This window comes from Leishmania panamensis (assembly GCF_000755165.1).
Source record: "Leishmania panamensis strain MHOM/PA/94/PSC-1 chromosome 18 sequence".
In the NCBI taxonomy this organism is placed as follows: domain Eukaryota; phylum Euglenozoa; class Kinetoplastea; order Trypanosomatida; family Trypanosomatidae; genus Leishmania; species Leishmania panamensis.
Genome location: NC_025863.1, coordinates 13,063 through 25,117, shown reverse-complemented (window position 1 = coordinate 25,117; position 12,055 = coordinate 13,063). Strand labels below are relative to the sequence as shown.

The 12,055-nt window shown below is 58.1% G+C and overlaps 4 protein-coding genes across 4 annotated transcripts, besides 1 other annotated feature; all 4 read left to right on the top strand.

Moving 5' to 3' along the window:
- Positions 1-860: 860 nt before the first annotated feature.
- Positions 861-2,300, top strand: LPMP_180080 (3-beta hydroxysteroid dehydrogenase/isomerase, putative; the record flags this gene model as incomplete). Its single annotated transcript, XM_010699540.1, has 1 exon — positions 861-2,300. One exon carries the CDS (start codon positions 861-863, stop codon positions 2,298-2,300), a length of 1,440 nt encoding a protein of 479 aa, XP_010697842.1.
- Positions 2,301-3,421: 1,121 nt separating this feature from the next.
- LPMP_180070 (hypothetical protein) lies at positions 3,422-5,587 on the top strand (the record flags this gene model as incomplete). The annotated part of the gene is made up of 1 exon (XM_010699539.1): positions 3,422-5,587. The coding sequence occupies one exon, from the start codon at positions 3,422-3,424 to the stop codon at positions 5,585-5,587; it is 2,166 nt and encodes a 721-aa protein (XP_010697841.1).
- Positions 5,588-5,790: 203 nt separating this feature from the next.
- Positions 5,791-7,022: a repeat region.
- Positions 7,023-7,632: 610 nt separating this feature from the next.
- LPMP_180060 (hypothetical protein) lies at positions 7,633-8,106 on the top strand (the record flags this gene model as incomplete). The annotated part of the gene is made up of 1 exon (XM_010699538.1): positions 7,633-8,106. The coding sequence occupies one exon, from the start codon at positions 7,633-7,635 to the stop codon at positions 8,104-8,106; it is 474 nt and encodes a 157-aa protein (XP_010697840.1).
- Positions 8,107-8,842: 736 nt separating this feature from the next.
- LPMP_180050 (hypothetical protein) lies at positions 8,843-11,767 on the top strand (the record flags this gene model as incomplete). Its single annotated transcript, XM_010699537.1, has 1 exon — positions 8,843-11,767. One exon carries the CDS (start codon positions 8,843-8,845, stop codon positions 11,765-11,767), a length of 2,925 nt encoding a protein of 974 aa, XP_010697839.1.
- Between the last annotated feature and the right edge of the window lie 288 nt (positions 11,768-12,055).

The following is a 12,055-nucleotide window of genomic DNA, read 5'->3' as shown; positions in this document are numbered from 1 at the left end:
CTTTCCCGTTTCCACGCCAAGTCTCTGTTCATTGTCTGGTGTGTATGCGTGTGTTGTGAATAGCGAAGACTATAGGACTCGTCTCGGCGCGGACGGCACGTATCTGAGGTAGTTTCTCTTTTTAGTCATGCACTTCTTTCTATGGTGCATTGTCAGGGGGAGAGCGCGCGCAATCCGTAGAGGGGCGAGAAGCGGGGGCCCCCCAGCCAGCGTAGTTGCGTCTGTGAAGCCCAATAAAAAAAAAAAGCGGCACCAAAGGCTTGTTTGGACGGAAGACGGGCTTTAGGCACGCCTCAAGTGACGTTTGACTGCGATCTTGGGAAATGAAAGAGCTCTTCCTTTTCCCTCGTTTGAAATGAACGGTGACTGTCCCTCTCGCCTCCTGTACTTCATAGCACTTAGATGTACGTGCATCCCTCTTCCCTCACGCTACTTCTACGTACCGACTGCCTCTTCCCATCCCTTCACTGAGCTTTGCGCTGGCGCTTTGTGCTCAGCCGTCTGCGCGTGTGCGCGTGTGCTTTCGGTTGTTGCTGTTTTCCTTCTCGTAGCACCTAGGACGAAGCCACGTAGTACTGGCTTTTTTTCAGCGTCCTGCTCTTCAATCAGGACTGACTCAGCAGCAGGGGCCAGAGACACCCGCAGCACTCCTGACAAGTGGGCCAAAGTCAAGAAACGGAGCACACGCAAACACAAGAGAGCGTAGAAAAGTGCACACAGACAGCAGCGCGTAGTCAGCTACCATACGTCCGCCTTGTCTTCCTCTCTTTCCTCGCCTCACTCTGTTTTAGCAGCTTCCTTTCTCCCTCCCCACAAACGACAACAGCGCAGCAGCCCTTTCGTTCATCTCGTTATTCATCATGCAGCGGTTTTCAGCCAGGTCTGCGAGTGCAGTCGCCACCGTCGGAGGCGGACGAACCTTCTGGGACCCGTTCGGCCACCAGCCCGAGTCCATGTTCCTAGACCGCAAGGACTTGAGCCAAATGTACCCAACCCAAAAGCCGAAGACAACTGGCGGTGGGTTTGGCTACGAGCGCGGCCCGTACTGGGCGGCGATGCTTGTGCCTAACCCTGCTGTGCGCCTGCCGCACGAGCGGCGCCGCCTGAACCCGAAGCCAGCGAAGTGCGTCACCGTCTTTGGCGCCAGCGGCTACCTAGGAGCTGAGATTGTGCGAGAGCTGTGCGAGCACCGAGACATCCAAAAAGTACGCGCCACCACGCGCTACCCCACGCTCATCCTACAAGGATCCGACCTCGACATTCTCCTTCGCACCTACCCAGAGAAGCTAGAACTGCACGAGTGCGACGTGACAGACCGTATTCAAGTGAACGTCGCCGCGAACGGGAGCGACACTCTTATCTTCGCTGTCGACTACCATGCCGAGTATGCCAATAATAGCCATCACGACGTGTTCCTGATCGGAGCAACAAACGTCAGCTGGACTGCGCGCAGCGTGCGGGCAGAGCGCGTCATTTTCTGCAACGGCCTCGACGCCACCTTTGCATCAGAGTCGAACTATGTCGACTTCCGCGCCCGCGGCGAGGATGCCGTTGGTGCCAACCACCCAGATGCCACGATCATCCGCTTCGGCCCGCTCTACGGCAAGAACTACCGCTACCGCGGTCTGGGCCGCTACATCTATCCGGCATGCTTCCCAAACACGCAGGTGCAGCCGACATGGGTGGTGGACGCCGCGCGTGCCGTTGTACGGTGCTCCATGTCTCACCGCGCCGTGCGCTACAAATTCGATCTTGGTGGCCCGCAGACGATGACCCACGTGGAGGCATTCCGAGAGATTGCGCGCTACTTCGAGAAGCGCCTTGTAGTACCGTGCTACCGTGGCCTTGGTCGCTTTTTTGGCAAACTCGCCGCCTGGACGGTGCCAAACCCGTGGTTCGACGACAACTACATCCTCACCTTCGAACTGGATCAGGTGAACCGCCGTAGCACGCTGTTTGACCGTCTGGCGAGCTGGGAACGTATCGCCTACACGCCACACACAATCCGCGAGGCTGCCGAGATCGAACGGAGTACGCGCAAGCTCGCCCCCTTGCACGAGCTCGACGTCGCCTTCAGGGAGCTTGAGGCAGCAGACAAGGCTGCTTTTGAGCAGGAGGAGGAGGCGGCGAAGAAGTTCGGAATTTATCGCGCCAAGGCAGAGCCCGGCTTTGGCCGCACTGACGGTCTCGAGGCCCTAGCGCAGGAGATTTACCCAGGCCAGCAATTCCGCATCAAGCCGCTGGCGGGTGCCAAGTACCCATCCAGTGTCACGAATCCTGGCCCAACAGCGATTCAATAGACATCGCCCTTGAGTACTGCGCTTTTTTTTTTTGCTTTCTTTTTCAGCTGTACGGAGAGTGTGCGGGATAGGAAAGGTTCTGTGTCCCGAGTTACTCACATGACACTAGTCTACCGAAGGGGAGGCACCACATTGTGCTTGCAGAAGACCCCAAAAAGAGTGTCTCCCACATTCACGACGACCTGAGCAGCTGGTGTGCATCAGACGCCCTGCACCTGCCTCCGTGCGCTTCTTCAGTCTACCAGATGATATCAACGAGGTACTTTTCGTGATTGTGATTGTTGTGGCTGTGTTTCTCTGTGGTGAGGCAAGTGCGCATTTGCTGATCTCGTGCGTTTGCTGTTTGGTTGCCCCGTCAGCAGGCGTTGACTTCGACTGTTGGTGTACGTGTTATGTATCTGTGGCACCGCCTCTCTCTCTGTTCATTCTTGGTTTTCTGTTTTCTGTTAGCAGTACTGTAGCGTGTAGCGCCCTCTCCTCTTCCGCATCTCTCTCATCGGTGCTCTCTTCTGTACTTCTCGCTGCCGTGCAGCAGGTGATTACTGTGCTTAGTGCATGCAGCGCACAAAAATCGAATCACAAAAAAGCAATGGGAGCCCACGCCAGTGGGCTCACCTCACCCGGAGCTTTTGCCGAAGAGGATTTCTTTTTCCTGCATGGAGTGACTCATCCAGCTCCCTGTTTATTTTTGTGCTTCTGTGCACCCAGCCGTCTGTTTCTCTGCGCAGGATGCCCACCAGCTGGTTCCGCTCGCTTCTTCGTTTTTCTCAACGTCGCTATTCTCTGGACACGTCACTCCAGATGGTCGGCGGACCCCCTCCACCGCCTTACCCTCTCGCAATGGCATCCCGTCTTGTATGAAAGGTGCTGGGCATGGCACGCTCTCACTCCCCTGCGATTCTCACGACCGTTTCTAGGAGACCCCGACGTCGTGGACGTTTTACCTTCCTCACGGTCCCTCATCGTGCACCACCGACTCCTTTCCTCTCTTTCCTTTTCCCTGTCTTCTCCTTCGCTGCGGAATTGACCAGCCAAACAAAGAATTCGGAGGCCAAAGTTTCTGCGCATCTGAAGTGCCTTCGCATGCGAAATCTGTCTCTTCAGAGCGGCAATATAAAAATATGCTTCCTGCATTAGCAGGGCCGAAGCGTGTGGGTCACCGTCCTCAGTTCCGCGTCTGCTACCTATGCGGTCAGCAGTTCGGTAGCGCTTCCATAGGCATTCATGTTCCCCAGTGTTACCAGAAGAAGCTCAGTCAGTGGGAGGGGAATGACCCGGCTATCCGTGGCCCAAAACCGAAGCACCCCGACACGGTTAAGTGGAAAGGCGGCAATGGTGTCTCGGTTGAGGCAATCAATCAAGAACAATATCAAGAGTTCAATGCCCAGCTGGTGCCGTGCCCACACTGTGCCCGCACATTTCTGCCAGACCGGCTACCGGTGCACTTGCGCGGCTGCAAAGGTGATGGAAAGGATATCATCTCACCCTCCAAAACAAAGGCGGGTGGGGGTGCGGGCGGTGCACCAGGGAGGGGCAAACGCCAGAGCGAGCCGCGGCGCTCGCCTCGAGGCCGGTCACTTTCCCCCGGCCCCCCGCTTCTCCCGACGTGTTACCTCTGCGGTCAGCAGTTCGGTACTGCCTCCATCGGGATCCACGTGCCGCAGTGCTACGAGAAGAGGCTGGCACAGTGGCAGAACGCCGACCCACGCTCGCGCGGCCAGCCTCCAAAGCACCCTGACACAGTGAACTGGCGCGGTCGCTCCGGTGCCTCTGCTCGCGAGCAGAGCGAAGAGCAGTTCCAGGAGTTTATGAACAACCTAGAGGCGTGCCCCAACTGCCGTCGCAGGTTCTTGCCCGACCGGCTAGTGGTGCACTTACGCTCATGCCGCCCCGACAATCCAGCCACGGCAGCTTCTCCATCCAAGGCAAAGGCCAGCGGCGGCCTCAGCTCGCGCACCCCCACAACAGCTGCGGTATCAGCGGAGACTGTAGCCACAAAGGGTAGCGGCGGTGACGAGCGACGGCGTACTGAAAAGCAGCAGGAAAGCCGCCAACGACCAACCTCCTTCGCCAGCGAGGACCGACTTCATCCGAAGCACAACAGGCTCCCTTGCAACTCCGCCCTTCCCGCTGAGAGTCGTGTGTGCCCGCAGTGCGGCGTGGTGGAGTACGACACCTATACAAAGTTCTGTCGCGATTGCGGCCACCACTTCGTCTCCAAGCAGCACTCCAACCCATGTCAGCATTGTGGAGAAGACATTCCGCGTGGGTCGTGCTTTTGCGGCACGTGTGGGCAGCCTGTCCAAGGAGCACCATCGCACAGACGTACTCCAGGCGGGACCAACGAGGGCGTGTCGACTGCACGCCGCCTCGTGTGCCCGGCGTGCGAGGCGCTTAGCGATGCGGACGGCAACTTTTGTGACAACTGCGGCGCCGCGCTAGGCGATGCAGACGTCGCACCGGCCACTGCAGCCGCCGCTGCGTCTCCTTCCTCCTATACGGGACGTTCAACGGAGTGTAAGACGTCGCTCTACTGTGCTAATTGCAAAGAAGCTGTAGAGGACAAAAAGGCTCTTTTTTGTGAGGACTGCGGGGGCCGGCTAGAGGTACTGAAGGTGCCCCCCACCGAAGATGGTGGTTCACCTGACAGCTGTAATAACACACTACCGGTGACCAACATGGCACGACTGTCGACTGCGAAGGTGGGCAAACCACAAGAGTCCACTTCAAGGGCGCGAGCTAAGAACTCCACACCGGCGGCAACCAATGTTGCCTCTCCAACCTCATCTGCGATGTCCAACCTGTGGCACCCTCAAGAGGAAGACGGCGGCAATGAGTTGCCTGCACAAACCGAGAGCGATGTAGAGCGGCAGCCGTGCAGACACTGTGGCCGCCGCTTTGCCTCAGAGTCGCTAGGAAAGCATGAGCACATCTGCGCCTCTCTAAAGAAACGACGGGTATTCAATGCGACGAAGCAGCGGCTGGCGGAAGGAGCCACGGCTGCAGCCAAGGTTTCTCCAGCGCCGCAGCCCAAAGCTCCAACGCGGGACTGGAAGGCGGAAAGTGTGGCGTTTCGTCGCGCAATACGCGAAGCTCGGCACGTGGATCAAGTCTTGAAAGCAGGTGGAACCATCAAGGACTTGCCGCCACCAACGTACTCTATCAATCCTGATTACGTGCCATGTCCACACTGCCAGCGCCGCTTTGCGCCAGACGTCGCAGCGCGTCACATTCCTCGATGTGCGAACACAGTAAACCGCCCCAAGCCACCTCCACGCCGCCGTTAAGGGCCACCAGGCGTTAGAGAGGACACTCATCTGTGCAGTATCCCCCATACCTGTACTCGAGGGGCGCCCCTCCTCTCAACTATGTAGAATACCGTGTGTTTTCGCTCATCCTGCTTGCGTAATTAGCTGTTTTTCTATTTCTCTACTGTGTCACAACTGGAAAAGTGGGCATATGTGTCTTTGTTGTTTGTTTGCTTTCTTTTCTTGACCGGCACCACCCTATACCAAAAGTGCAAGAATACCATGCGAGCCAGGCGACAGGAGAGTCGCCTCGCCCAGTCCCGCACGGGTACCTGACCGATACACTTTGGATTCCCGCAGCTGAGGGTGACGGCCACTGGGAACATGGCGTGCCGATGGTTTGCCGCCTGCTACTCCGCTAGCGGTGTGTCACCTCCTCCCCTCCCCACCCCTGCCAGAGCCTAGACCTCCTCCCGCCTCTTTTCGTGCAATGAGGGCGTCCGACTCGGCGTGGTGCCCGCTGCGCCAACGCGAGATCTGCGGATCGTTCAACGCCCGGCACCCACCTCATTTCACGCTGTGGTGTGATGAGGCCCATTTTGCTCGTGCTGCATGGGCTTCCTCCGCCGGGCGTCTATGGCTGCCCCCCTCTGTGCCCCGTGAGAACGACAAGTCATGGGCTCCTTGAGCGGAGGCACGTGCCTATGCACAGGCCCCTTCCGCCTGACCCACCCACTGCTGTCAAGGGCGTGCGTCTTCCGGAGACGGCGGGGTGCCCGTGCCGTCACAGACTCATGGAAACGTCCCGCCTGCCGTGCCGCATGTGGGCAAGCCATCCAGACACGCCCCTGGCGGCGTTGGCAGAAACAGAAGAGGCAGACAGCGGGCACCTTCCCCCCGACAGCCACGCCGTCCTGACACAGGCCCCAAGCGCTCCTCCCTTCCTCCCCGAGCGCATGCCCCGTGCGCACCCTCTGTGAGGCACGGGTGCCGGACGCACGGCGAGGACACCCCGCGTCGCACCATCGCGCCCTCCAGGCACCACTGCGGAGAGTCTCCACACCACCTTCTGGGACGCCGCGGCTTGAGGCGACTGAGGGAGAGGCATGGCCCACAGGCGGGGTGCAGGGTGTCCGAGGGGTTTTTGGCCTGCAGCTGGCCGGCTTCCTCCCTGCGCACATCCGCTGTGCACCTGGTGCACCCTCTACTAGCCCTCCTGACAGGCGCCACCGCTTCCGTCCTCGAGCAAGACCCTGGACACTACCCGCCTGTGCCGAGGCGCGCAGCCCACCCGAGTCTGTCTGGCGCCGATCGCGCCCCACGTATGCGAGGAAGGACGAGACGACCGCGTGAGACGCGTGGCGGGCGTCAGCGGCAGACGGCGCCTTCTAGACGCACAGGTTTTAGCCGTAGTCCTCCGAAGGTAGCTGAGCTGTCGTCGCGCGCGTACATCGATTGGCTGTCTCCTGATGGAGGGAGACGATGAGTTGCAAAACTTATGGGATGCTGTGGGGCAGTGCTGCTCGCTCTCCGAAGGTATACGCTGTGAAGGAGGTATTGCAAAAAAAAAAAAATGAGTGTGTTAAACATTACGGGCGCAGGTAAATGTTGGCCAAGTCGGTGGGATGTGCGTGCGCGGCGCTCTCATGACGCATATGCTGCATCCCCTGCCACGGAGGTGCGCGGGCACCGTTGGTGCTGTGGACGTTCTACATCGGAGGCATAGCGTGTGTTTTCCCGTGCGGCGGCTTCCCCGCACTGAACGGTGAAAATGTGTGCTGCGCCGTTTTCTTTCTTTCTTGTCGACCTCGTCGGCCTCTCGCATGGCAGCCGCACGCTTTCTCTCTCGCCCCCCTTCTCCCTTTCTCCTTGCCAAGCCACATCACCTCTAGCAGAGCAGAACCTTAAGCTGCTCGACTCCTCCGTCAGTGCTTCCCAAAAGGATTTGGTGCCACGCGAGTGTTTCCGAGTGACGCCCTTCCTGCATCTGCCTTTCACGTGCATTGATTGCTTCTTAGCTGCATTGTTCCCTTCACATTCCAAGTTGGTACTCTATCACTCAAAACGAAGGAAAAATAGTTGCCATGCTGCGTCGCTGCACGGTGTCCCGGATGAACCGTGGTCATCTGGCTCCCACGCCGTCCAAGTATTCGGACCATCCCGGAATGTGGGGTCCGGGAGCGGGTCCGGTGAAGGACACGTTGGCGCGTCGCACGATGTTCTACCGCATGCTCGTCATGAATAAGATCGGCAGTTGGACGAAGCCGCTTCGCACAAACCGTGCTCGCTGGATTTGGCGCAAGACGCAACTGCAGCTGTGGAAGACATTTGTAATGTCGATGGTATTCATCTGCGTTATCCTATTCGGTAATGTTTGGCTATCCTTTGTGTACCACGCGTACACCGTAGGACCTACGACGCCGGTGCTGGAGCGCAAGGTGCGCGAGCACCGGGTATCGAAGCAGATTATGCAAATGGTGCGTGAGCGCGAACGCCACGTCACACAGGAGGAAGAGGTGAAGGAAGCGCGTGCCATCATCGATTCACAAAGGCGATAGGAGACGCTGTGCACCGCTGATCGGCACAAATCCACCCTGTCTGCTGTGCTTTCGCGCCTCTTTGCTGCGTGTGTGTTTGTGCGGATAATGGCTGGACTGGTCAAGTGCCTCGCCTAAGTCTCTACTTGTTCTTTTGTTGAGGTCCCACGCGTGTCATCTGTGTCTGTTACTCGGTCTCCAGTCTCTCTCGCTCCGCGGTCCTAGAGGGTCGGGAGAGTCTTCTCGTGATGCCCTCTCGCCTTACTACGCTATGCGTGCCCCAATAACGGTCACAGTAGGTCTAAGCACAGATGACTTGCCCATGCAGCACAGCAGTATTTTTAGCGTCTCTTCCCAGTTCTCAGCTACTCTCTGTTAAACCGTTGGTGGAAGGCATTAGGGGACTTTATGGGACCGTAGTGCTTCCTTGTTGGTGTGCCCTCTTTCGGCGCCCCTCCCCACTCAAGTAATACAGAAAAGGAGTGTAAATGATGGTGCTTCCTCTGGAGTTTGGCCCATGTGGAATTAGTCACGACTTCCTCTCGCCTCCCCACCCTCTCTGCCCTGAGCTCTCTCCTTCCACGTTGATCCTCCGTGTGTCTCCCCGAGTGTCCTCTTGTCGCTCCCATTATCTGCTCGACCACTGGTTACATTTTCACTCCCTCACCTCGGCCTTCTTCTCTCGTGCTAAGGGATCGACAAGTCAGCCGTGGTCTTTCATCACTACATAAACACGCACAGCAAGGCGCAGAGACAGATGGCAGCAACTACGGATGGCAGAGCGTCTAGCGTAGTGAGGTGCGCGGAGTGGTTGCACAAAGTTGTTCCATGCTGGCTGGACGCTGATGCTTCAGTGCACCTCGAGGATGCGCTGCGGGAGGTGGAGATTTGGCTCAGTTGCGTCTCTGCGTACGCTACGAAGGGTGGACACCTGCCTGTGAAGGCAGCGCTGCGGGTGCAATTGGTAACGCTGGACAGCTGGAACACAACTGCTTTATCCGGTTGGCCGTCAGAGCGCCAAGACCTCAAGGTACAGTTACGCTGGCTAGTGACGCAGTTGTACCTGTGCAGTCACTGTGTCTTCGCGGAATCAGCCGTTCGCGAGGCACACTTGTCTCACCACCTAGATGACGCCGAGAAGTGCATTCTAATGTGCCTAAAGACGAGCAAAGACCTCCTCCGTACGCGCCGCACCGATGCCGCTGACAAGGTGCTCGCTTGGGCGGCGTGTGTTGTCAAGGCATGCGGGGGCACCCCCGGTGCCACCGTACGCAAATTTTCAGTAGAGGTTCATTTTGCCCAGCTGCGTGCAGCCTGGGAGGCAGGGGGATACGATCACGCTTGTGACATGGCCGCCAAGTTGGCTGATGAGGCGCGCTTGAGCCCAGCGTACACAGAGGCGCTGTTCGAGCTCATCTATAGCATCGGAGTCAAATCGCTTCAGGTGGATCACTTCGATGCAGACCCATGCGGTGGACACGTTCGCAGTGCATCGGAGACCGAGGGAGTGGCGCTGCCACCACGTGCATCAGCCGGGCGGATTTCAGACGAACAGGCTGCACTGCAGACCCTACTGCTCCTTTCCCTGCGACTGCAGGAATCCATCAAGGTGCGAACGGTGAAACAGCGGACATTTTTCGGCATGACACAACTGCAGTACGCCTATTCGCTGCTTCTATGCGGCAAGTACGACGACGCGGCGGACGCGGCGACAGCGTCGCACGCGATTCTCCGCACCGTCGAGCCTATTGTGGTGCGTTTTAAAGCCGAAGTGCACCGCCATGCCACTAACGAGGTGCTGCCATTATTCGGTGCTCTTTGCGGTGACGCCACTGTCGACGTGGGGGATCTGTGCGCCATGGCAAGCCTTGCAATGGAGAAGATCCCTAGTTTGCAGGAAACGTTGTTTTCAGAGCTGCACCGCCGCGTGGCGGCCTCGGCGATCGCCGTTGACCAGTTCCGACTGTTGTGCGTTCTCATTCGCCACTCCTCTGAGTGGAGCGTTGCGGAGCTGCTGCGCCGACTCTCCAAGGGCGATTTGCCACCACCGACATTTCACCGCTTCCTGTTCTGCTGTCTCTGGCAGCTGTCAGCCAAAACGGTGGAGGAGCAACCTCGAAACTTGTCTGTGGTCACTCGGTGGTGCTGCCTGGACGCGGCACAGCGGCTTTTTCGCAACGTTGCGTCAGAGGAAGAGCTGCAGTCCGTTTTGCTGGACATGGCACAGCTCGCCGTCGAACTGCACGTCGATGGAAGAGAGGCCACGAAGGAGCTCGAGCAGACGCTGAGACTGTGTCAACAAGTGAAGGCTATCGTTCCTGCGCTGGAGGCACCTTTGTTGCAGGCTCAGTCGCAGGTCGCCTTTTTGCTAGGAAAATCAGAGCAGGGAATGGAGCGGGTGAAGGCACTGCTGAACTGCACATCAGAGGAGACAGCAGTGCGGACCTGCAGCGAGCTCGTCACGTTTCTGCTCTGCTCGTCGTTGCTTCCCTTGGCTGGCGCGGTTGCAGAGTTATGCGTCGTTGCCTTTCATCAGCATCAGTCCCCATTGTGTATTATCGAGTTCGCCAAGGTGTTTGCGATGGGATGCTTGGTAGAGGAGTCAGAGCAAATCCGCGCCGAGGTGGGCAGCATTCTCGAAGCGCATGTTTGTCCTGTCTTGCAGCACGTGACGTTGACGTTGCCTGACGCGCGTTGGTGGAGTCGGTTTCTCTGGTACGCTGCCGAGGCGCTCCTTGACAGCGACCCTGGGCGAGCCGTGAGGCTCCTTCATGCCGGGGTTGAGCTCCAAGCAGATCGTAGCGACGCCTGTGAGGCCGAGATGGCCGCGACAGCGTCGGTCGGGTTTGTGTGTGAGCGCCTGTGCCTTTTGCTCGACACTGAGTTTGACACCTTTGCAGCTGGGCAAGCGGCTCTCTCCACCGCAGAGCTTCAGCGGCACAGCGATAGTCTTGCAAGCCTGCTTAGTTCCTGCATCGACGAGAAGGACAGCGCAGACGGCCGCTTCACGCCGCCGCAGCGTATCACACTTTTTCTTGCGAGGTTAGAAGTTAAGCTGCGTGATGTGCTGGCACGTGATGTCTCCGTGCCCATTGACATGGAGGCACTTGGCCTAGCTGAGCTACCCAGTATGACTGGCATAGGCTCTGTTGATCTTGAACAAGTAGCGACAGTGTGCCACCATGTGGCCTTACGCCTTTCCCCTCCTGGTTCCTACTCTCTGTGTGATGCGGCACTCACCATCATGCTGGCGGCGGCCCAGCTGAAGCTCAGCAGCGGTGTGGTCTCTACCCCTGCGCTCGGTTCTCTCTTCGCAACGATCTACTCCGCCTTCAGGATTGCTCGCAATGCTGATGGACGGCTGCTGGTATGTGAAGTTCTCATCACTGCCCTCCCTTTTCTCACTGCCAACGGTGCCTCGCTGCACTCCGCTTCCTCTCATTTGCACGATCACTATGGCAGGTCTTCTTCCCTGAAGGGAGACCTCGGCCTCTGCGAGACCGTCGTTGAGTTCTTTGCCGTTGAAGCGTGGAATGAGTCCGTACAGTGCAACATCCTGCAGAGGCGTGCGCTGGTAGAGCGATGGCGTACCATCACTGCGGCGCTCACAAGTGTCTTGAGCGACACAAACGCGTCAAAGGCCGCCATTGCGGACCTTGCTGCGCAGATGCCGTTGCTTTGAGGATTGCGCAGCGTGCTTTCATGTCCTTTCTGAGATTGTGGTTTCCTTGCCCTGTTGCCCCGTATGCGGACGGGAAGGGAACCGGCCAGGTGGTGAACTCGCGATTCTACTCGATTTTGTTTCCGCTTCTCTGCTCCTCTTGCTGCTGCGGCTTCTTTCTAGTCCATTCTTCTCTCACACGAACACATTACGTTTCGGCTACTGAACTAACTGCAGTCGATGAGGCCGTTTTTTAGGGAGCGATGGTGGACGAGCGTTTCCGCATTCCGTTTTCCACACGGCGCCTCT